This window comes from Diceros bicornis, chromosome 4 (genome assembly GCF_020826845.1).
Source record: "Diceros bicornis minor isolate mBicDic1 chromosome 4, mDicBic1.mat.cur, whole genome shotgun sequence".
NCBI lineage: Eukaryota > Metazoa > Chordata > Mammalia > Perissodactyla > Rhinocerotidae > Diceros > Diceros bicornis.
The window spans coordinates 54,845,373-54,869,811 of NC_080743.1; the positions used below are offsets into that span (position 1 = coordinate 54,845,373).

At 37.3% G+C, this 24,439-nt stretch overlaps 1 protein-coding gene across 8 annotated transcripts in view; it reads left to right on the top strand.

The window, feature by feature from the left end:
• The window catches only part of RPRD2 (regulation of nuclear pre-mRNA domain containing 2), a 101,809-nt gene that overhangs the window by 29,695 nt on the left and 47,675 nt on the right, over positions 1–24,439 (top strand). For all 8 annotated transcript variants that reach the window (XM_058539043.1, XM_058539041.1, XM_058539042.1 and 5 more), the window contains exon 2: positions 18,834–18,963. In XM_058539043.1, coding sequence (XP_058395026.1) covers positions 18,834–18,963 — 130 coding nt within the window. The remainder of the gene's footprint in view (positions 1–18,833; positions 18,964–24,439) is intronic.

A 24,439-nucleotide genomic window follows, 5' to 3' on the forward strand; every position in this document is an offset into this window, starting at 1 on the left:
CAAAGCCCCAGCAGAGAGCTGCATATCACAGTTGCACACCCTTCCAGTCGCTGCATGTGGGATGCTGCCCCAGCATGGCTGGACAACTGGTGCACCGGTGCCGCCCGGGGTCCGAACCCCGGGCCGCCAGTAGCGGGGCACGTGCACCCAACTGCCAAGCCACAGGGCCGGCCCCAGAACAATCCTTTAAATTGGATACATTTCGTTTTAGGAAAAATAAGCTGCTGTGTCCTTATTTTTCTCATTTCTCTGCAAACCAGTGGAAATTTCATCACAGGCCAAGGCCAGAATTTGGAAACTACTGCACTAGGCCTTACTATACTGCTTCTTGGAAATTTTTCATTACTCATTAGATAGATAGGGGAAAAAGTCAGAGCACAGTATCTAACTGTGACAACTGGTTGGCTGACATTATATTATGCAAGTTTTATGGAAACTAATTCTTCTAAGTTTTTTTGTAAATGTATAATTTTGCAACTCCTGATCTCAGATATGCTTTGTGGGTGGTGGTGGTGGCATTGATGTTGAAATGTCAGATGATACCCTGGTTAATATATTGTTTTCTCACAAGTCATCCTTTCCTACTCTTTGGGGCATCTCTCTTCCTTACCTATTAAAGTATAAGCTTAAGCATATAATTCCCAAGGTAAATTTGTTAAAAGAATTGATATGATATGTTTTAAATGTATAAGGTAAGTGTTTTGGGAATTAGTTTGGATCAGCCACACTGTTTCCCTTCATTTTTGTGTTTAATAAGTAGTTGTCTTGTGCTAATACTCATTGAAGATGAAAAGGAATAATCTGGCTTTTTTGGCCTCAAGTTAGACCAAGGCAGACAGGCAGGCACTCAACAAATGCATATTAAAAGGCTAGTTTGTGTTCAGCACTATGGAAGATAGAAAAGAAGTAAAAGATATAATTCTGTTTTCAAAGAGTGTACCATCTAGCAACGGAAAAGCTGATGTGTGAAACAGTGTATGATATTAAATATAAGAAGAGTATGAGTTCAGAGCAAAGAAAGATGGAACTGATTTCAAGAGCTTTCATTGAGGACCAGGGATTTGACTTGGGTTTTGAGATGAGTGTTCAAATAAATGAACGGCGAAGAGTAAGGTCATTTTAGATGGAAGGAATAGTATAAACATTTTTTTAATCCGTGAGCAAACAGCTCGGGTATGTGATTAACCAACATTTGAATCATGCGTGAACAGAGTTTTAGCTGTAATCAACTTTTTAAAACATTTTGGTAATTAAATAATATGTGCATAGTTATTATTCTGCATAGCTTTTAGGTATAAGCAATTATTACAACTCCTGTAAATCTCTGTACTTAGTATTACTACAGGCAGACCAAACATTTCGGAGATCAGCTGAGAAGAAAACAGTTGGCTTGGGCTCTAAGACTTCTTTGAAGACTGAGGTTCCCAAGTGATTGGGCCTCTGATTTTTCTTTTTTTCCCCACAAGCCTCCTAGGTGTTAGGAGCCAGAACAGAGCAAGGGAGTCCTGGGATTGGAGGAGCTAAGAATCATAAAGCCTTTTTTCTCCCCATTTTCAGAGGCCAGAGTTAAGGAGGAAGAAACTATTGTCATATGTATCTTAATTTAGATTAGATTAATTAGATGGCATTCTCTTCTCATACTCACCTGATAATATACTAGCTTAGAAGGAAGGAAAACTGGGAGAAAACAACTACTGTTAGCGAAGTATTTGACTTGCTCTGTAACAGGTACTACAAACAAATATTTAACATATATTATTTATTCCTTCCAAAAGCCTTTCAAACTATTATATTCATTTTAAGATATGGAAATTCAGGCTCAGAGGCATATAATTTTAGTCAAGGTCATAAACCAGTTGGTTATTGAGGTAGAATTTGAATTGATACCTGTCTAGGTCCAATTTCTATTTTCTTTCTACTATACGATCCTCTGGAAGGAATGAGAATTCTGATATGTTGATTTAGCACCTAAGGTGGGAAAGATTACCTTATTTATTTGATATTCCTCTTTCCCCCAGCATTTTCATATTAGTGAAATTAGGTCAAACTTGAAAGAGTATATGTTATAAAAGAGCCATTTGGGCAGGGAAGTTGTTTAAGACTCTGTAATAATAGAGAAGATGGACTTGGGTAATAACGGTTGGTAATAACGGTCAGGAGTAAAAGATGCCTTCTCCTTCACATCCTAGACTGTTGCTTGGTGTTATCTAGGGGACCCCAAAACATTTGGAGGTAATTGATAGGAGAGAGAAGCAGATACTTTGAAGCATGGGGGAAAATGAGGCCTGAATGGAGGTGATTTTAGAAGGGAGGCTTTGGTTAGTATTCATTTATTCAGTAGAAGGTTTTTATTGTATACCTGCTCAGTGGTTGATTGGCATTGATGTGCAAAGCTGCTGTGCTCAAGGAGCTCATGGTCTAGTGAGGAGACATTTATAAATGGTTATTTTCAACTCCAAGTGAAAAGTACAGTATCTTTATACAAGATATTTTAGCAGTATTGAGGAGGGGCATAAAATCTAGCTTCATAGAGGTATTTTCTTTTTAATTTTTAATGTATTATTTTGAATAAGTAAATCCATGTCCAAGTGAGATTCCGGAAAGTGTACAATAAAAAATGAATTCCTCTATTCTGACTGTCCCAGTCTCTTTTGATCCCTTGGTTTCCTTCCGTAGAGGCATCACTGTTAACAGTTTCTTGTATATCTTCCCAGAGGTATTCTCTATGAATATAAAGTTTGTGCTTGTTTGTATTTTTTGTACATGTGTAGTAGCATTGTAGACCCATTGTATCTTATATTTTTCACTTTATATCTTGGAGATAGTTCTAAATGAACTATAGAATGTCCTTGTGTTTTTTAATAGTTCTTTGTACTATTCAACTGGATGGAGGTAATGTAATTTATCTAGCCAAGCCCCTAGTAAAGGGCTTTTAGGATATTTCCAGACTTCTGTTGGAATTAGTGCTGCAAAGAGTATCTTTATACATAAATCTTTGTACGCAGGGGCAAGCATATCTGTGGGATAAATTCCCAGCAGTCTGGAGAATGCACTGCAGGGTGATGAAATAGAGGCAGAGATCGGTTATTAGGAGATTTGTTGTAGTAATGATGAGAAACTGAAGTAAGGTAGTGGCAAAAGGAGTGGGGAGGGAGAGGATAAATTAGAAGTTATGTATTCCGTCAATTCTAAGATGCACATTGTTTTTTCGTGTTTTACTATGTTTGAAATCAGTGTATATTTTACAGTTGATGGTTTCATTCAACTAACTGGAAGTACTTTTTATTGTTGTTGTTGTTATTTTTGTTTTTGCTGAGGAAAATTCACCCTGAGCTAACATCTATTGCCAGTCTTCCTCTATTTTGCATATGTGAGCTGCCGCCACAGCATGGCCACCCACGAATGGTGTAGGTCTGCGCCTGGGAACTGAACCCAGACTGCTGAAGCAGAGCACACCGAACTTAACCACTAGGCCACTGGGGCTGGCCTTGCAAGTACTTTTTAAATTTCTTGGTGGTATATATAGAATGGTGACAGGACTTAGATGTAGAAAATAAGGATAAGCAAGAGTCAAGATTGACATACCTTTTTTGTTTTCTTCACTTTCAGTGTGTAAACCATTTTTCTGTTTTCTGCATGGTCTTCGTATTTGATTAGTGGTTACATTAATTTTGTGAATTTAATAAACCAGCTCCACTATTGGTGGGTATTTAGATTCTAATTTCCTTTTGACTTCTACAGGTCATTGATAACACTGAACAATTTTCTGTTTAGAATTAGGGAACATTTGGATTTAATAGATTTCTAGATAATTGTATGTAATGATATTTAACATGTTCTAGGTGGCAAATTATTTAAAGAACTTCTGAGTTGATACCTTATGAATGTTAAGAGACTTCTTTGAATTTTTAGTTTAGATGTGGCTCTTTCAATGTACATTGAAGTCATTTTACTTGGGACTCAGGTTCTAAAATCAGTACCTAAGACAAAAGATTAGCCTTAAAATTGTTTACTAATTACAATATCCATGATTTTTTGGTAAACAACTTTGTACAGAAATATATATGTATGATGTATTCCTCCACCTTTTTTTTTTTTGCTGAGGAAGATTTTCCCTGAGCTGACATCTGTTGCCAGTCTTCCTCTATTTTGTATGTGAGCTGCCATCACAGCATGCCACCTGATAGATGAGTGGTGTAGGTCCACCCCCGGGAACCAAACCCAGGCCACCGAAGCAGAGCACACTGAACTTAACCACTAGGCCACTGGGGCTGGCTCTGTATTCCTCCACCTTTGATTACTAAAAGCACACTTAGGGGCCGGCCCAGTGTCCTAGTGGTTAGGTTTGGCACACTCTGCTTTGGCGGCCTGGGTTCAGATCTCGGTCATGGACCTACACCACTCATCAAGCCATGCTGTGGTGGTGACCCACCTACAAAATAGAGGAAGGTTGTCACAGATGTTAGCTCGGGGAGAATCTTCCTCAGGCCAAAAGAGGAAGATTGGCAATGGATGCTAGCTCACAGCCAATCTTCCTCACCAAAAAAAAAAAAAAAGAAGAAAGAAAAGAAAAGAAAAGCACACGTAGACGCGAATAGTAAGATAAGAATAATGAATGTAATATTAATTGGTAGTATATAATTCCATAGAGTGAATCATTCAGAAATTAAATCAGTTGAATGTTCTGATGCTTGGAACTCCAGCAAATTTAGGGAGATTCAAACTTGCTGGTTCTTCAGTTTCTCTTCATCTTTGTGAAGATAATCTTATGATTTCTTCCAGTTCTTCATTAGTCAGTATTTCTCTGTGCTCTCCGATTTCTTTCTGAAATTTAATTGCCTTTGTCCCTGAATTTGTTTAACTTTGTTGTAAGTGTTTTTGCTCTTAAACTCTAAGTACTTACAGATGAATTCTTACAAGTTAAATGCAAATATGATGTGACCTCCAGTAACCTATAGCTCTTGAGATCTCTAATTTCTGTATTAGGATATTCTTTGTACTTTATTCTCTGGAGCATGTGATGTTAATATAAGACTTTTGGTTATTGGGAATGGAACATAGATTGCTCATACTCATGGCATCACTGAGTTAATATGTTGTTTCTCAGTCCCAACAAGAACATCTCATCAAGAGACAGGTTAAGATACGTTTTAAGTTTGTTGATGAATCTTTTCGCAGATAAACTTAATTGTAAATCTGAGCCCCCAACCAAAATATTCAGTTATTTGTTATTTAAAAAATAGTTTAGTAAACAAAGTAAGCATCTCTGACTTCTATACAGTATAGCACTGTTTAGTATTTTGAGTTCATAATTGAGAAAGAAAATTGTATTTTAGCTCCTAAAGGGGCCTTAGAAACTATTTAAATGCATTCGTTTTACAGAAGCTTAGGCTAGTTGGGTCTTAGCTCAGTACTACATGTAGGTGACCACGTGTCCTGATGTGATCAACACCCCTTTCTCTCTCGTAGTGTCCCGGTTTAGATGATGTATGATCGTCCTCACATAGTGGTAGATCCTGTGGCACTCAGATTTTCTACAGAACTCTCTGTAGTTCAGTGTTCTTTCTACTCTCTTGATGCTTTTTCAAATATTATTCTTTTGTTGTAAACCCTCAACAAAGCAACTAAGTGATTTTAAGTAAGTTGGAGGATTTATGTTTTTAAAGAGAAGATATGGATTCTTTGGGAAAAAGCGTAATTTTCTTCTCTTTAAATATTTATGTGGGGCCGGCCCCGTGGCTTAGCGGTTAAGTGCGCGCGCTCTACTACCAGTGGCCCGGGTTCGGATCCCGGGCGCGCACTGACGCACCGCTTGTCCAGCCATGCTGGGGCCGCGTCCCACATACAGCAACTAGAAGGATGTGCAGCTATGACATACAACTATCTACTGGGGCTTTGGGGGAAAAATAAATAAATAAAATTAAAAATATTTATGTGGCATTCCCATTGTTTGTACTAAATAGCCTCACAAATAAATATTTATTTCATTATAGGATATTAAGCCAGAGGGTACATTATAGGTAATCTAATACAAATTAGTTATTTTATATGCTTTCATTTTTAATATAAAGATCATATAACTGTGTTACAGAAAATTTAGAAAATAATCATCCAGTTTTACATATGGTTTGTGTACATTTTTCTTTCCTGTGTTTTTCACTAACTCTAATGCGAGCCTCTTCATCTTATTTACAGACACTTATCAACCATATAATATGGATGTACCTTTACTTATTTCCCTATTGTTATTATTTAGGGTTCTTCTAGTTTTTCTACAATTATAAGTAATATTTTTGTCCATGTAGCCTTTTCTTCTGTTTTTCCTTTCAACATCTTTCTTTTACAAATGAAGTCTAAAGCTAAATGAAACTTAATCCTTTTCAAGGGTTACAGTTCAGGTCCTCTGACTCTAGTGCTTGTGCCCTTTCCATTATACATAATGCTTATTCTCTGAATTGAAAGATCACTCAGGTTGAAAACACTTTCTATATTGTATCAGCTGCCTTAACCCATTTTTGGAACAAGGCAGGGCTGACATAAAATATTAATATTAACAAGGTAATATCTAACCCTTCTGCCACCAGGTTAACAGTTTTGTTTTGAAGGTACTTAAGCTTAAATCAGTAGCCCTCCCTTTCCTGTTGTCAGTCTCTTTCCCCTTCTTCATATGATAAAAAGAGCAGTGAGTGCCTTGTTTCCAGATTGTTGAGGAATTGCTATTGTGAGAACACTGACTTTATATCTAGATTAACTTCTATAGCAGCTTCTAGAATACCCATCTAGGGGCCGGCCCCGTGGCTTAGGGGTTAAGTGTGCGCACTCCGCTGCTGGCGGCCGGGGTTCGGATCCCGGGCGTGCACCGATGCACCGCTTGTCCGGCCATTCTGAGGCCGCATCCCACATACAGCAACTAGAAGGATGTGCAGCTATGACATACAACTATCTACTGGGGCTTTGGGGGGAAAAAATAAACAAATAAAATTATAGAATACCCATCTATCCCGTATAGTTACACAGAAGCCAGCTGCCCTATGGGATTATTAACCAAACTGAATAGAAGACTACTCATTTTTATTCCTTTTCTTCTTTTCCTTGTATTATCCTTCTCTTGTTTTCTAATTTATTCATTCAAGAAATAGTTACTGAAAGCCTACTATGTGTGAGGCATGGTCCTAGGTACTGAGAGTTCAACAGTAAACAAAAATGAGGCAAATCCTTGCCCTCATGAGGCTTACATTCTCATGAGGAGACGCAGGCAAAAAATAAAGTAAGTAAATTGTATAGTATATTGGGAAATATGTTATGTGGGAGAATAAAACAAGGAAGGATGATAGGAGTGTTGGTGGCTTGATGTTACAGTTTTCCTGGTCAGGGAAGTACAGGAAGTCACTGAGAAAGTGACATTTGGGCAAAGATTTAAAGGCAGTGAGAGAGTAAACCATGACAATATATGAGAAAAAAATGTTCCCATAAGAGGAAGCAGGGAGCTTAAAGGACCCTGAAGCAGGGAGTATGCTAGGGGTATTGTAGGTCTTGGAGCAGCAAGGTGGAATGGAATGGATGATGACCAGGATGGGAGATCAGAGAGATAATGCTGGGCCAGATGGGGTAGGACTATAGGCCATCATAAGGACTTGGATCTCTACTCTAAGTAAGAAGAGGCGCCATTATTGGAGAGATTTAAGCAGTGAAATAATGTGATCAGATTTATTTTTTAAAGGATCACTCTTCTGAGTTGAGATTAAACTGAAGTGAGGCAAAGGTAGAAGCAGCGAGACCACTTAGGAGGCTACCACAAGAATTCAAGCGAAAGATGATTATGACTTAGACCAGGAGGCAGTGATAAGTAGTAGTTGGAGTCTATGTATTTTTTTGTTATTTTTAAATAATTTCAAATTGAAAGTTGTGATTTATTATAAAGACCTCTTATGTACCTTTCACCCAGATTCCCCGATAATTAACATTTTACCATATTTGCTTTATCTCTTTTTGCTCTCGTTACACACACACACTTTTTTCTGAACTATTTGAGAGTATGATGCAGACATGATACCCTATTTAATACTTCAGTGTTTGTTTCCTAAAAACAAAGATATTCTTCTTATATAGTTGTATTAATAAGCTTGAGCTGCCATAACAGAATACCAGAAAACTGAGTGGCTTAAGCAACAGAAATTTATTTTCTCACAGTTCTGGAAAGTGGACAAGGTCTGACAGAGTTCAGTTTCTGGTGAAAGCTCTCTTCTTGGCTTGCAGATGGCCTCTTTTTTACATCCTCATATGATGGGAAGGGAGTTGGGGAATGGGGGAGATGGAGATCTCTGGTGTCTCTTCTTATAAGGACACTCTTATTTTCTTATAAGGCCCCACCTTTGTGACCTCATTTAACCTTAATTACCTCCTTATAGGCCCCATCTCCAAATATAGTCACTTTGGAGGTTAGGACTTCAACATATGAATTTGGGGGAGACACAATTCTCAGTACATTGCAACATTTGTGTAGCATCTGAACAACCATCAAAATCAGGAAGTGAACATTAATACAATACTACCTTCCAATCCACAGACCCTAGTTAAATTTTGCCATGTCACTATTCTGCTATCTCACTATTGGTCTTTAAAGGTCCAGGGCCATGTGTTGCAGTTAGTTGTCATGTCTTTTTAATTTTCTGCAGTCTGGAACAGTTCTTCAGTCTTTCCTTATCTTTCATGACCTTGACATTTTTGAAGAATATGGACCAGTAATTTGTAAAATATCCATAAATTTGTGTTTATCTGATGTTTTCTTATTATTAGATTCAGTTTATGCACTTTGGGGCAAAAATACCACAGAAGTGATGCTGTGTTCTTAACGCATTATATTTGGAGGAACATAATATCAATCTACTTCATTAATAGTGATGTTAACTTTTATCACTTGGTTAAGATGGTGTTTGCCAGCTTTCTCCACTGTAAAGTAAGTATTTTGTGAGGAAGTAGTTTGAGACTTTATAAATATCCTATTCCACATTAAACTGTCTCTCACTAACTTTAGCATCCATTGGTGATTGTTGCTTGAGTCAGTTTTTACTGTGATGGTTGCCAAATGCTGATTTTTTAAATTCTGTCATTCCTTATACATTTATTAGTTGGCATTTGATTATAAGGCAGGGCTTTCCCCTTCCCCTATTTTTTTATTTACATCAGTATGTATTCATGGTTTGCTTATTTATTCCATGGGTCATAATCCTTTACCATTATTTATTTTGACACTTAACTTGTCCATTCTTTATTTTATTATTATTATTTTTAATGATTTTATTTATTTATTTATTTTTCCCCCAAAGCCCCAGTAGATAGTTGTATGTCATAGCTGCACATCCTTCTAGTTGCTGTATGTGGGACGCAGCCTCAGCATGGCCAGAGAAGCAGTGTGACGGTGCGTGCCCGGGATCCGAACCCCGGGCCACCAGCAGCGGAGCGCGCGCACTTAACCACTAAGCCACGGCACTGGCCCCTTGTCCATTCTTTAGATTTGGCCAGTGGGAACCCCTTGAAGGTAGTGCTTGTGTGTGCTTTTGACATCATTCTTTGAGCACTTTTTTACTTTCTGGTACAAGATGTTCCAAGCTATTGTACTTTCTTTCCTGGCCTGGAATCAGCCATTTCTCCAAAAGCCCTGGTTCCTCTTAGAAACCAAGACCTAGGTATTAGGTACTGGGATATTCTTTTATCTAAGCCTTTTCAGTGGAGAGATTTAGCACGTAGTTGTATGTACACACACACACGCATGTTCATTCATTGTATGTTTTCTGTATATAACTGAGTTTCTACCAAGACTTCCAATTACAATCCAACACCACAGAGTTTATTCTAGCCTTCCCCCTTTCCACATTTGTAACTTCCTAAGTCTATATATTTCAAAGGTAGCATTAATGAGATCTGCATTGTGAGTTTGGATGTAGAAAGATAGAAAGGAGTCCAGGATGACTCAAGATTTTTTGCTGAAAAAAACCACCAAAAGAAAGGCCATTTACTGAGATGGAAAAGACTGTAGAAGGAGACAGTTTGGAGGAAGAGAGCAGAAAGTCGCATGTGAATCTGAGCTGTGTATTAGACATCCAAGAGGAGGTCTTGGATAGGCAGTTGGATATTTGAGTCTGCAGTTCAAAGAAGAGGTCCAGGCTGAAATACAAATTATTTCAAGACAACCAGTTAATGGGGCCGGCCCCGTGGCTTGGTAGTTAAGTGTGTGCGCTCCACTACTGGTGGCCCGGGTTCGGATCCCGGGCACACACCGACGCATCGCTTCTCTGGCCATGCTGAGGCCGCGTCCCACATACAGCAACTAGAAGGATGTGCAACTATGACGTACAACTATCTATTGGGGGGCTTTGGAGGAAAAAAAAGGAGGAGGATTGGCAATAGATGTTAGCTCAGTGCCCGTCTTCCTCAGCAGAAAGAGGATTAGCACGGATGTTAGCAGAGGGCTGATCTTCCTCACAAAAAAAAAAAAAAAGATAACCAGTTAAACTTTCTAGGCAAAAATGATTATATTTCTTTAATAATCTATTATTATGGAAGCAGTAAATATGTATTGTAGAAAATTAGAATACAGGCAAGCAAAAGGAAAAAAAATAGAGATCAGTACTGTTAAAACTTAATTCCATGTCCTTTCTGATCTCTTTTACAGATTTTTTTTCTAACATGAGATCATTCTGTAATAACTGTTTTTTTTCTCCAGTTGATGTTTTCTTTATTTCGATTTCAGTAAATTTTCATCTTATCTTCTCCCATACACATTCAGATTTCTTCACTTGATCCAAAAATGTCATTTACAGCTGGTTAGTCTAAACCTACATCCAATTCAGGAACACAAATTAATTACATCAGATTGCTATGTCCCTTGAGTCTCTTAATCTCTCCAGCATATTTTATGCCGCTGATTTGTTGATGAGACAGGGCCAGTTGTCCTGCAGAATATCTCACCTTCTAGATTTGTCTGGCCGCTTCCTTGCAGTGTTATTAGCTCTTTTTATTATTTTTAACAATAAAATTATTTGATGCTTTTTTCCTAAAACACACTTCTATATAAAAACTTTTCATGGCTTCTTGTTAGTCACAGAAAAAAGGCTAAAACTTTTCAGCTCATTATTTAAGTCCCGTCAGCATTTGTCATCTTTGCCTGTTCTCCCACTGTTCTTCCACCCAAACCTTCCTGGTCAGACAGAAATAGAAATAGATAATGGTTAAGAACACAGACTCTGGAGCCAAACTGTCTGTGTTAAAATCCCAACTTTACCACTTACTAGCTGTGACTTTGGACAGTTCACTTCACTCCATCTCTTAAATGGAGATAACAGTACCAACCTCATAGAATTGTTCTAATGGTATCAATTAATAATTGTATCATCTTTAGAACAGTGCCTAGCACATAGAAAGTGCTATATAAATATTTGTTAAATAAATTTAAAATTCTAGGCTAAGTTTCTCCCTTCTCCAAAATAAAAAGACACTCACTACACAGTCCTATTCAGCACCTTTGCTCATGACTTATTCTCGCTGGAGTACTCTTCCCCTTCCTTCCTGCCTATGAAAATTTAACTTCTTCTTCAAACATTTATCTAATATGTATTGAGCACCTACCAGACACTGATTTGTCATTGAGGACATGGCAATAAACAAGACAGAATCCCAGCCTTCAGGGAGCTTATACTCTGCTGGAGGAGGCAGATAGGTACACCACAATGTGATAAATGTTATGACAGGTGCAAGTTCAGGTTGCACTAAAGGCATAGTCTTGTGGAGTCAGGGGAAGCTTCGTGGATGTTTACATGTGATATGTAGGCTGAGACTTAAAGAAAAGGAATTAACCTATTGAAATATGGGCAGCAAGACAAGGGAAGAGGGTGGGGCTTGGAGATGAGAACAAAGTATTGTTCACTAAATTGGAGCTTTAAAGAAGAAAGTGGCTAAGTTGAAGCTAGACTGGTAAGCAAGAACTAGGTTACAGAGGGTTTGGAAAGCATTCAGGATGGGCCTTCTCAAATTCCACTGCTTTTAAGCATCTTCTTAGACTACCTCAGCCAGCTTCTCTCATTCTCCTGAATTTCTACAGTACTCTGACTAGAGTGGAGGGTTTGCCTTGGGAAGAAGTGGCAATAAAATAGTTTGGGGTGATTTTGTTTGGGGAAGAACAAGTAAGATGGGGGATCAGAAGACATGAATTAAATTTAAAATTTTGGTGTTTTTCCAATGGATGAGTAGAAAACTCTGAAGATTATTCAGAATGAGTTATCATAGAAAAGGAAAATTCTGAGAGAGAGAGAGAGAGAGAAAGTGTGCACGCAAGGTTTCTGGGAATATGAGTAATTCATTAAAGATGGAACTTTGAATTTGAAGGGGAAGAGACAGTAGGTAGGGTCCAGATCATAAATGGAGACTAAGATGTTTGGGGATTTTCCAGTAAGTAGTTGGAAATCATTGACAGATTTGATATGAGAAATAATTGGATAATGTTTTCATATTAGAAGATGAAGTTAGCAACATTGTGGAGAGTAAATTTGAGGGGACCAAGTCTAGAGGCAAGATAACCAGTTAGGAGGCTGTTGCAGTAGTCCAGGTCAAAAGTGATGAACCCCCAGCAAAGAGCAGTAGTAGGGAAAGCACAAGAAGAGGGGGTAAATTTGACAAAAATTATCGGAGATAAAATTGGCTGGACTTGGAGATTTATCAAATGGGAGTGAGGGTCAGATAGGGAAGAGGAGGAGCCAGAATAGCTAAAATTCTGGCTAAATACAAGAGCAATAACAGATGGAAGAGGAAGAAGATTATTAATAAAATATTGAAAAATCCATTTCAAGGTGCCTCTGAGATATAGAAGTGGATGTGTACATTGACTGGGAAAGGGAAATCCAGGCTTGATATCTGTGGATATGGGAGTCATTGATAACATAAGTGGTAGTAGTTAAAGCCATGGAAGTGGATGATTATACTGATAGTATTCCATTTTCTGTGTGCTAAGCACTGTCCTAAATGCTTAACATACACTGTTTCATTTAATTCTTATAACAACGCTAGTGAGACTGTCATTTTACAAAGAAAAAGAAAGTGACATATAGAAGAGTTAAGTAATGTATAAGACCCCAAAGCTAATAAATGACAGAGTCAGGAATGGAACAGACTACCTGATTTAAAACCTGAAATCTTAAAACACTGTGTTATGGGTGAATAGAGAATAGTGCTCAGGAGAGAACCCTGGGGAGCATCAATATTTAAAGGAGGATGATCATAGGCAGAGCTGCCTGCATATCCATGCCCACCTGTATATGTATGGGGGAGGAGCCAGAGAGGTAGGAGGAAAACCAGGAGAATGGTTATAGCAGAAACCAAAGGAGGAATTACTGTAACAGATAATTCTATGTGTCAAAAGCCGCAAAGAAATAACATTTTAAAAAATCTCCATTGGGGCAATGAAAAGAAAGCTGGGGTAGCAGTACTGATATCAGACAAAATAGACTTTAAAACAAAAACTGTAAAAAGAGACAAAGAAGGGCATTACATAATGATCAAGGGAACAATCCAACAAGAGGATATAACACTTGTAAATATCTACGCACCCAATGTACGTGCACCTAAATATATAAAGCAATTATTAACAGACATAAAAACAGAAATAGACAGTAACACAATAATAGTAGGGGACTTGAACACTCCACTTACACCAACGGATAGATCATCCAAACAGAAGATCAATAAGGAAAGATTGGCCTTAAACGACACACTAGAACAGATGGACCTAGTAGATATATACAGAGCATTCCATCCAAAAACCGAAGAATACACGTTCTTTTCAAATGCGCATGGAACATTCTCCAGGATTGATTACATATTAGGCCACAAAACAAGTCTCCATAAATTTAAGAAGATTGAAATAATACCAAGCATCTTTTCTGACCACAACGGTATGAAACTAGAAAGCAACTATAGGAAGAAAATCAGAAAAGCCACAAATACGTGGAGATTAAACAAAATGCCACTGAACAATGACTGGGTTAACGAAGAAATCAAAGAAGAAATCAAAAAATACCTGGAGACAAATGAAAATGAAAATACGACATGCCAGAATTTATGGGATACAGCAAAAGCGGTTGTAAGAGGGAAGTTTATAGCGATACAGGCCTATCTCAACAAACAAGAAAAATCTCAAATAAACAATCTAACAGTGCACCTAAAGGAACTGGAAGAAGAAGAACAAACCAAGCCCAAAATCAGTAGAAGAAGGGAAATAATAAAAATCAGAGCAGAAATAAATGAAATAGAGACCAAAAAAACAATAGAAAAAATTAATAAAACCAAGAGCTGGTTCTCTGAAAAGATCAACAAAATTGACAAATCTTTAGCTAGACTCACCAAGAAAAAAAGAGAGAAGGCACAAATAAGTAAAATCAGAAATGAAAGAGGAGAGGTTACAACAGACACCTCGGAAATACAAAAGATTATAAGAGAATACTATGAACAGCTATATGCCAACCAATTCGACAATCTGAAAGAAATGGATAAATTCTTAGAATCATACAACCTTCCAAAACTGGATCAAGAAGAAGTAGAGAATTTGAATAGACCAGTCACCAGTAAGGAGATTGAAACAGTAATCAAAAACCTCCCCAAAAATAAAAGTCCAGGACCAGGCGGCTTCCCTGGGGAATTCTACCATACATTCAAAGAAGACTTAATACCTATCCTTCTCAAAGTCTTCCAAAAAATTGAGGAGAGGGGGAAGCTCCCTAACTCATTCTACGAAGCTGACATTACCCTGATACCAAAACCAGACAAGGACAACACAAAAAAAGAAAGTTACAGGCCAATATCACTGATGAACATCGATGCAAAAATCCTCAACAAAATACTAGCAAATCACATACAACAATATGTTAAAAAGATTATACACCATGATCAAGTGGGATTTATTCCAGGGATGCAGGGATGGTTTAACATTCGCAAATCAATCAACGTAATACACCACATTAATAAAATGAAGAATAAAAATCACATGATCATCTCAATAGATGCAGAGAAAGCATTTGACAAGATACAGCATCCATTTATGATAAAAACTCTGAATAAAATGGGTATAGAAGGAAAGTATCTCAACATAATAAAGACCATATATGAGAAACCCACAGCTAATATTATCCTCAATGGTGAAAAACTGAAAGCCATCCCTCTAAGAACAGGAACCAGACAAGGATGCCCACTGTCACCACTCCTATTTAACATAGTACTGGAAGTCCTAGCCAGAGCAATCAGGCAAGAGAAAGAAATAAAAGGGATCCAAAGTGGAAAGGAAGAAGTGAAACTGTCACTATTTGCAGATGACATGATTTTATATATAGAAAACCCTAAAGAATCCACCAGAAAACTTTTAGAAGTAATAAACGAATATGGTAAAGTTGCAGGATACAAAATCAACATACAAAAATCAGTTGCATTTCTGTACACTAACAACGAAGTAGCAGAAAGAGAAATTAAGAATACCATCCCATTTACAATTGCAACAAAATGAATAAAATACCTAGGAATAAACTTAACCAAAGAGGTGAAAGATCTGTACACCAAAAACTATAAAACATTGCTGAAAGAAATTGAAGAAGACACAAAGAAATGGAAAGATATTCCGTGCTCTTGGATTGGAAGAATTAACATAGTTAAGATGTCCATACTTCCTAAAGCCATCTATAGATTCAGTGCAATCCCTATCAAAGTTCCAACAACATTTTTCACAGAAATAGAACAAAGAATCCTAAAATTTATACGAAACAACAAAAGACCCCGAATAGCTAAAGGAATCCTGAGAAAAAAGAACAAAGCTGGAGGTATCACACTCCCTGATTTCAAAATATACTACAAAGCTATAGTAACCAAAACAGCATGGTACTGGCACAAAAACAGACACACAGATCAATGGAATAGAATCGAAAACCCAGAAATAAACCCACACATCTATGGACAGCTAATCTTTGACAAAGGAGCCAAGAACATACAATGGAGAAAAGAAAGTCTCTTCAACAGATGGTGTTGGGAAAACTGGATAACCATATGCAAAAAAATGAAAGTAGACCCTTACCTTACACCATACACAAAAATTAACTCCAAATGGATTAAAGACTTGAATGTAAGACCTGAAACTATGAAACTTCTAGAAGAAAACATAGGCAGTACGCTCTTCGACATCGGTCTTAGCAACATCTTTTCAAACACCATGTCTGACCGGGCAAGAGAAACAATAGAAAAACTAAACAAATGGGACTACATCAAACTAAAAAGCTTCTGCACAGCAAAGGAACCCATCAACAAAAAGAAAAGACAACCTAACAATTGGGAGAAGATATTTGCAAACCATACATGTGATAAGGGCTTAATCTCCAAAATATATAAAGAACTCATGCATCTCAACAACAAAAAAACTACCAACCCAATTAAAAAATGGGCAAAAGACCTGGACAGACATTTCTCCAAAGAAGATATACAGATGGCCAACAGACACATGCAAAGATGTTCAAAATCACTAACTATCAGGGAAATGCAAATCAAAACTACAATGAGATATCACCTCACACCCGTCAGAATGGCTATAATTAACAAGACAGGAAACAACATGTGTTGGAGAGGATGTGGAGAGAAGGGAACTCTCATACACTGCTGGTGGGAGTGCAAACTGGAGCAGCCACTATGGAAAACAGTATGGAGATTCCTCAAAAAATCAAGGATAGAACTACCATATGATCCAGCTATTCCACTGTTGGGTATTTATCCAAAGAACTTGAAAACACCAATTTGTAAAGGTACATGCACCCCTGTGTTCATTGCAGTGTTATTCACAATAGCCAAGACTTGGAAGCAACCTAAGTGCCCATCCAGGGACGAATGGATAAAGAAGATGTGGTATATATACACAATGGAATACTGCTCAGCCATAAGAAACGATGAAATCCAGCCATTTGTGACAACATGGATGGACATTGAGGGTATTATGCAAAGTGAAATAAGTCAGAGGGAGAAGGTCAAATACTGTATGATTTCCTTCGTTAAGTAGTAGATACTAACAACAATAAACAAATACATAGGGACAGAGATTGGATTGGTGGTTACCAGAGGGAAAGGGGGGAGGGAGGAGGGTGAAAGGGATAATTCGGTACATATGTGTGGTGATGGGTTGTAATTAGTATTTTGGTGGTGAACATGATGTAATCTATGCAGAAATAGAAGTACAATGATGTACACCTGAAATTTTTACAATGTCATAAACCAATGTTACTGCAATAAACAAAAAATTAAAAATAAAAATAAATAAATAAATAAATAAAACAATGGAGGCCATAAAAAAAAATCTCCATTGGGTTTAATAAGTTGGAATTTATTGGTAATCTTGGTAACTGCTGCTTGAGTGGACTGATGACAACATAAGTGAAATAGCATAATCAGATCCGTGAATCTGAAAGATCTTAGCTGATTCAGGTAAGTTGATCTGGTTGGGTTTAAATATGGACACATTTTTTTGAGAGAACATAATTCCCATCTAATGATTTCTGCTTTCTTTGTGAAATAGCATATGTTTATCTCCTGAGAGTGAGAAGGAATGTAGTAAGATTAGGGGGCTTACCCTAATTAAGGACGTGTAGAAGGACTGTAGCATTGAGGACCCAGTGGAAGGAGGAGACTGAATTTATATGGTTTCAGTTTTCCTGGTGGTATGATTTTTCTTCAGCAGAACCCAGGAGCAGAAATAAAGGTACAGTAAAGGCGTTCAGTTAGATTGATGCAGATTTAGAATTTTGTTGAATGCACGTGACAGAAAGGGTAAATCGGGGGGAGGAGGAAGAGAAAATGAAGGTTCTGATAAAAGAGTGGTTTAAATAAAGGATCAAAGACTCTGGAATTGATAAAGAAAAAATTGAGTACTAGTAGAGACTGTAGAGTTAGAGAAAATAAAGAACTGAGATCTTGATGAAATTGAAGAACAAATATGGGAGAGAGAGAAGTTGTGATCAGACAAGGGGATTTTAAAATGTACAATGGAGTGGTTCTTGGAGGTAGCTGAATTTGAGATCAAGAAATTGAGAGACTAGAAAATGTGATAGATCATCCGTATAGACATTAAAATTGACCAGGACAATAGTGAAACTTGGGGTGGCTTTGCTTAAGGTTCCAGAAAGTAAATTGATTGGGCCTTGTCATGGGCCTTTGAAAAGGTTGACCTAGGTGTGTGTATGGGATCAAATTACTTATTCCCAGGACGTTCACCTAGTGATGAAAGTAGCAACAGAGCCTCTTTTTCAGTAGCTGAGAGGACTTAGGTGTATCTGAGTGGTATCTGGACTAGTTGATGAAAAGAATCTATCTACAATAATAATGTAGAGGAGGTTAAGCAATTTGCCTAAGGTCATATTCTGATTGGGTTCTAAAGGCTGTGCTCTTCTTACTAACCCTGGTATTTTTGCAACAGGTTGAGCTGCTTCAGCTCATTTTTTTATTCTTTCCAAATGTTTGGGATAACAGTCTTGTTTTATTTAAGCTTCTCCAGAGTTAATGAGTTTTTTAGTGCCAAACATCTACAAAGTGAAGTAGAAATCTACTCAAGGAGTACATTGAACAGAAGCTTAACCTGAAGCAGTCAAGATTTTTAGGCACTAGCTTCAATAAATTGGTCCATTAGTTCATTTGTCTGTTTATCCATCTATCCATCCATTCATCCATGTAATAGCAGTTACACAGTTTGAGAACACTGTATTTGGAATAAGTTAACTCAGTATAAATTGACTCACTTGGTTTTATTATTCTTTCATCATCTCTAGCTGCCTATCCCCACCGTTTGAATCTCTTTTACCTTGCCAATGATGTCATACAGAACTGTAAAAGGAAAAACGCCATCATATTTCGTGAATCGTTTGCTGATGTACTTCCTGAAGCAGCTGCTCTAGTGAAGTAAGTAAATTCTTACTGTTCTTTGAGATCTGTCTAAGCTTACAAAATTTAGAATTTTCGTTCCCCTTTTTACCCATTAGTAAGAAGTGTAATAGTTGCACATGCTTGAAGATCCAAGGATATTTTGCCCAAATTGTTCATTGTAACTCTCCTGCTAATACACACGTTTTTCTTTTAAAAACTCTTTCTTCCCTTTTTGAAAGCTTGTCTATTATTTACTGTGTCTTCTCTCCTAACTTGACCGTATATATCTCCTGATCATACTCTCTGGCTATACTTCCTTAACTGCTTCTTCTGTTTTTGTGTTTTTTACACATTTCCTTTCTTCTTTCAGAGTCTTCCTGAAATCTTGCTGCCTCCATTAAATCTGTATAATTAAAGAGAAATGGAAATATTTATTCCTGACTCCATATCGATTTATTCCATTCTAAGCAAAATTGTCCAGCATTTCCCAAAGTGCATGGAACACTTATATTTGATCTTATTTTTGCCCTATATTAATAGTGTTTTCCTTGTGTTTCATCCATATTTGTAAGTTGTTTGGTGCAAGAGACACACACACACAGTTGGAGGATAAATGGTTATATGGAACAATCAAAATAGCTAAATACTTCTTCAAATGATAAATTATTAGCATAATATTATATTTATATAAATATATGGATGTTATATATTATTGATCCATTTGTTAGTATTAACCCAGTTAGGACTGAAGGATCTTTGTTTTTTCCTTTGGATTGTTAACTTGGGATTTCTACTTTGGTATCACAAAAGATTAAAATATGGTCCTACTTGAATGTACTAAGTAATAAAAAATTTATACACGTCAGCAGTTCATAAAGTAATAACAATAATAGCACCAAACATTTATTGAACACTCATAATTGACCAGATGTTATACAAAGTGCTTTGTGTGCTTTAAGTCATTTAATCCTGAGAACAACCTTATAAAGTTGTTACCACTACTATCCTTATTTTAAGGAGGAGGAAACTGGCTTAGAGAGATTAAGGAGCTTGCCTAAACTGTCACAGCTACCTGTGGTGGGGCGGGAGAGGGTAGGCAGAATTCCCACCCAAGTTTGTCTAGACCCCAAAGCCCATATTCTTTGCCACTTAACCACCAATCTGTGCTGCCTCTTTACATATATAAACCCAGTATAATTTTAAGTAAGAAAAGCAGTATGCTGGATGATTGCACTTAGAGTTTCTGCCGTGAATACCAGTATAGTCTCTTTAAAACTTAACCTAGTGGGGCTGGCCCTGTGGCTTAGCGGTTAAGTGCATGTGCTCTGCTACTGGCGGCCCGGGTTCGGATCCCAGGTGCGCACTGACGCACCGCTTCTCCAGCCATGCTGAGGCTGCGTCCCACATACAGCAACTAGAAGGATGTGCAACTATGACATACAGCTGTCTACTGGAGCTTTGGGGAAACAAAAAGGAGGAGGAAGATTGGCAATGTATGTTAGCTTAGAGCTGGTCTTCCTCAGCAAAAAGAGGAGGATTAGCATGGATGTTAGCTCAGGGCTGATCTTCCTCACAAAAAAATAAATAAATAAAACTGTTTTAAAAATCAAAAATAAATAAAACTTAACCTAGTGTTTCCTAGACTTAGATTTCATGACCTAGTTCATGGATTAATATAGGGTTGTCAGCTTTTATTTTACCATGTAAAGATTTTTTTGTGTGTTTGAGGAAGATCAGCCCTGTGCTAACATCTGCCAATCCTCCTCTTTTTTTGCTGAGGAAGACTGGCCTTGGGCTAACATCCATGCCCATCTTCCTCCACTTTATATGGGACGCTGCCACAGCATGGCTTGCCAAGCAGTGCGTCGGTGCGCGCCTGGGATCCGAACTGGCGAACCCCAGGCCGCCGCAGAGGAGCGGGAGCACTTAACCACTTGCGCCACCAGGCCGACCCCTGTAAAGATATTTTTATTTTTATTTATTTATTTTTTTAAACATTTATTTATTTATTTATTTTTAAAGCTTTCAGAAGCATTTATTTATTTATTTATTTATTTTATTTTTTTTGCGAGAAAGATCAGCCCTGAGCTAACGTCCTTGCTAATCCTCCCCTTTTTGCTGAGGAAGACCGGCTCTGAGCTAACATCTATTGCCAATCTTTCTCTTTCCCGCCCCCCCCCCCCAGAACCCCAGTAGCTAGTTGTATGTCAAAGTTGCACATCCTTCTAGTTGCTGTATGTGGGTCGCGACCTCAGCATGGCCGGAGAAGCGGTGCGTCGGTGCGCGCCCGGGATCTGAACTTGGGCCGCCAGCAGCGGAGCACACGCACTTAACCGCTAAGCCATGGGGCTGGCCCTGTAAAGATATTTTTAAAAGCAGCTACTTTGTATTACTATTTCATAAAAAAAGGTGGGAAGGACATAATCTCAAAATAAAGTTACAGTCCTTTAAATTAAAATTTTAAGCTCTGAAAATGTTCTTAACCCAATGAAGGGTATCTTCAGAAACCTGTAATAAACATCAGACTTAATGGTGAAGCAATAAAAGCCTTCTAAGACAATGATGTCCTCTATTGTCATTATGCTGGAGATCCCATTTATTTCTAAATAAATTAATTAATTAAGAAGATTGCAGTTAGAAGAGACAGAATTGTCATTATTTGCAGATGATATGATTACTTACCTACATTAGGGATGGGCAACCTTTTTCTGTAAAGGGCCAGATAGTAAGTGTTTTAGGCTTTGCAGACCATAGAACTCTGTCATTACTCAACTCTGCCATTCTAGCATGAAAGCAGCCATAGACAATACATAAACAAATGGGTGTGGCTGTGTTCCAATAAAACTTTATTTACAAAAACAGGCAGAAGGCCCAGTTTGGCCTGAGGTTCATAGTTTGCCAATGCCTGGCCTACGTAGACTCAACTAATAAAAGGGTTCAGTTAAATAGCCAGATTCAAGTTCAACATACAAAATCAGTAGCTTGCCTATATATGCTAGTAGTAACCAATTAAAAAATGTAATTAGAAGAAAAGATTCCTTTTGCAACAAAAAGTACTGCCCCCTCAAATAAAAGAAACTCTACCCAAGAATAAATGCAATAAGTATGTAAAGCTTTTATAAAGAAAATTTTTAAACTTTACTAAAAGCTGTTAAAGAAGACTTGGATAAGTGAAGAGATATATTTACCATTTTGAAGGGAAAGATTTGGTATTGTTAAAAATATGATTCTTTCCTAATATGTAATCTGTAAATTCATTCTAATCCCAGTCAAAATCTCAATAGGATTTAATGTAGAAGGATAAATATCAGATAATTTTTTAAAAGAACAGTAGAATTCTCCTATCAATTATCAATGTGTATTTTAAAACAATAATAAAAGCGAGAATAGAAGACTATGTCAGTGAAACAGAATATATTCTTGCTTATAAAGTCTGTGATAAATGAGAGGACATTAAGATAAGAGCTTTAGTATTCCATAAATAGCCCCATCCTAACCACCACTATCCCCTTTTAAATTTCTATTCACAGTTATACTTTAGACTTATTTCTACCGTTTTGTGAATTCTGTTCTCTTAATTTAAGGCTATCATTTTAATCTCTTTAATTAAGGAGGGGCAAATGTCTAGAAGTTCCAGGCAGGTAACAGATGAGTGAAGTGGGTTGAATGTGAGGAAAAACCCATTTAAAGGGGCGGCTTTCCTCATCCCTAGCCTATGGCCATAAAGAAGTGTGAGTCCAGTGTTAACACATGCTACCAGACCTTCCAAAGACTTTTCTTACTTTTTAAGCTAGGTCAGAATCTGGCTTTTTATGTGAAGTCTCCCAGTTTTTAAACGTGTAAAGCTAAATCACATTTAAAAATATATATTGCTAGCCAGACAAAACACATCTAATGACTAAATTTGAGCCATGGGCAGCCTATTAGAGACCTCTGCATTAAGGCGTTTCCTTTAATCCCTTTAAGGAGTTACTCGATTTCAGTTGATTAGAAGTTGGTATGGGGTGGACTCACAGCCGTATGTTAAGAGATGACCCAAGAGGAAAATTAGTGCTTTCAGATGGGTTGGGAAACTTTTTCTTTCCAAATAATTATCCAGTTATTCCAGTTCCTTTTTATTAAATTTCAATTTATCCTTCCCTCGCTGGTTTGAAATTCCATAGGCTGACAACGGAGATTTTGTTTTAGACATGCTAGTTATTATTGTAATGGAAATACGTATGTGAGAGGGAGGGGCATAAAAAAGTAAACCAACCTGATGATATTTATTTGTCATTTGTGTCCTAAAGAGCCTAGGTGAGGGACAAAAATGCCAGTTCATCTGAATGTGTACATCTTGGTAAGAACAGAATAGTTGAAACTTGAATTGGAAACACAGGGAAAGCATCATTATGAATGTCAGAGTTGAGTTACCACTTGGAAAACTATGGACTACTCTGCCAACAGCAGTGACTTCAATAAGTTTATATACACACATATATTATATATAGACTATAGAAGAATTCCTATAAGAACTGAAGGTTTACTTGTATTGTGTGAGTGTAGGTATATCTTTGATGTGGGTGGAACTTTCCTAAGGCCTGTTGCTACCCCAAACCTTCATAAAAGGCAGTCATTCTTGCTTTTAAATTCTCACCTTTAATTGAACTGAAAAGTGAATTTATGCTAGTTGTTATCATCAGAGCTTAAGGTGATTTCGTGGGTTTTTGTTTTTTTTTTGACTGCGGGTGTAGAGAAAATTGTATATATGACCTTTGTTGGGAAAAGATGTCATGACAGATTTGGAGGAAATGATGTGCTTTGTACTCTGAAATAAACCCAACATAAAAAGGGTTTCACATGACCTCACAGCTAGTTGTTGGTTAGTGAGGAAAGTCTTAAAACCATTTGGGAGTTTGGATTTTGGCAATTTTCTCACTTTCTGACTGAACTGTCAGACCCGCATTTCTTCTGTCTTTACACACTTTCTCTCGGAGACTTACCTACTCCTGCATTTAACTGTTATATCTATTTCTGCTATATCTATTTCTCTAGGTTTTTAACTATGTCTTCAGCTGCTTTCTGGGAATTACTGCTTCATTGTTATAGGATGATATTCAGCTCAGAATGTCTAAAACAACAATATACCTTACATTTGTATAAAGCTCTACTCCTACAATTTGTGTGAAAGTATAAGTTAAAAATTGTTATACCAATGTTATTTGAAACTCACAGTAACCAACTTTGCAGGTAAGCAGATTGGCTATTATTATTCCTTTTTACAAAATGAGAAAACTGAAGCCCAGAGCAGTTAAGAAATTGCCCAAAGTAAAATGACAGTTTAGTAAAAGAGCTGAGACTGAAACTGAGATATTTCTGACTCTTAGTCCTCTATTATTTCTATTGTACCACATAGTCCTCCTAACTGTAACTTCAAGTTTTTCACCTTAGTAATTTTAAATTCTTGTCCCTTCGTTTCTTTAGTCACTTACCAGGGGCTGATTCTTTTGCTGTTTCTTCCTCCTTTTTTGTC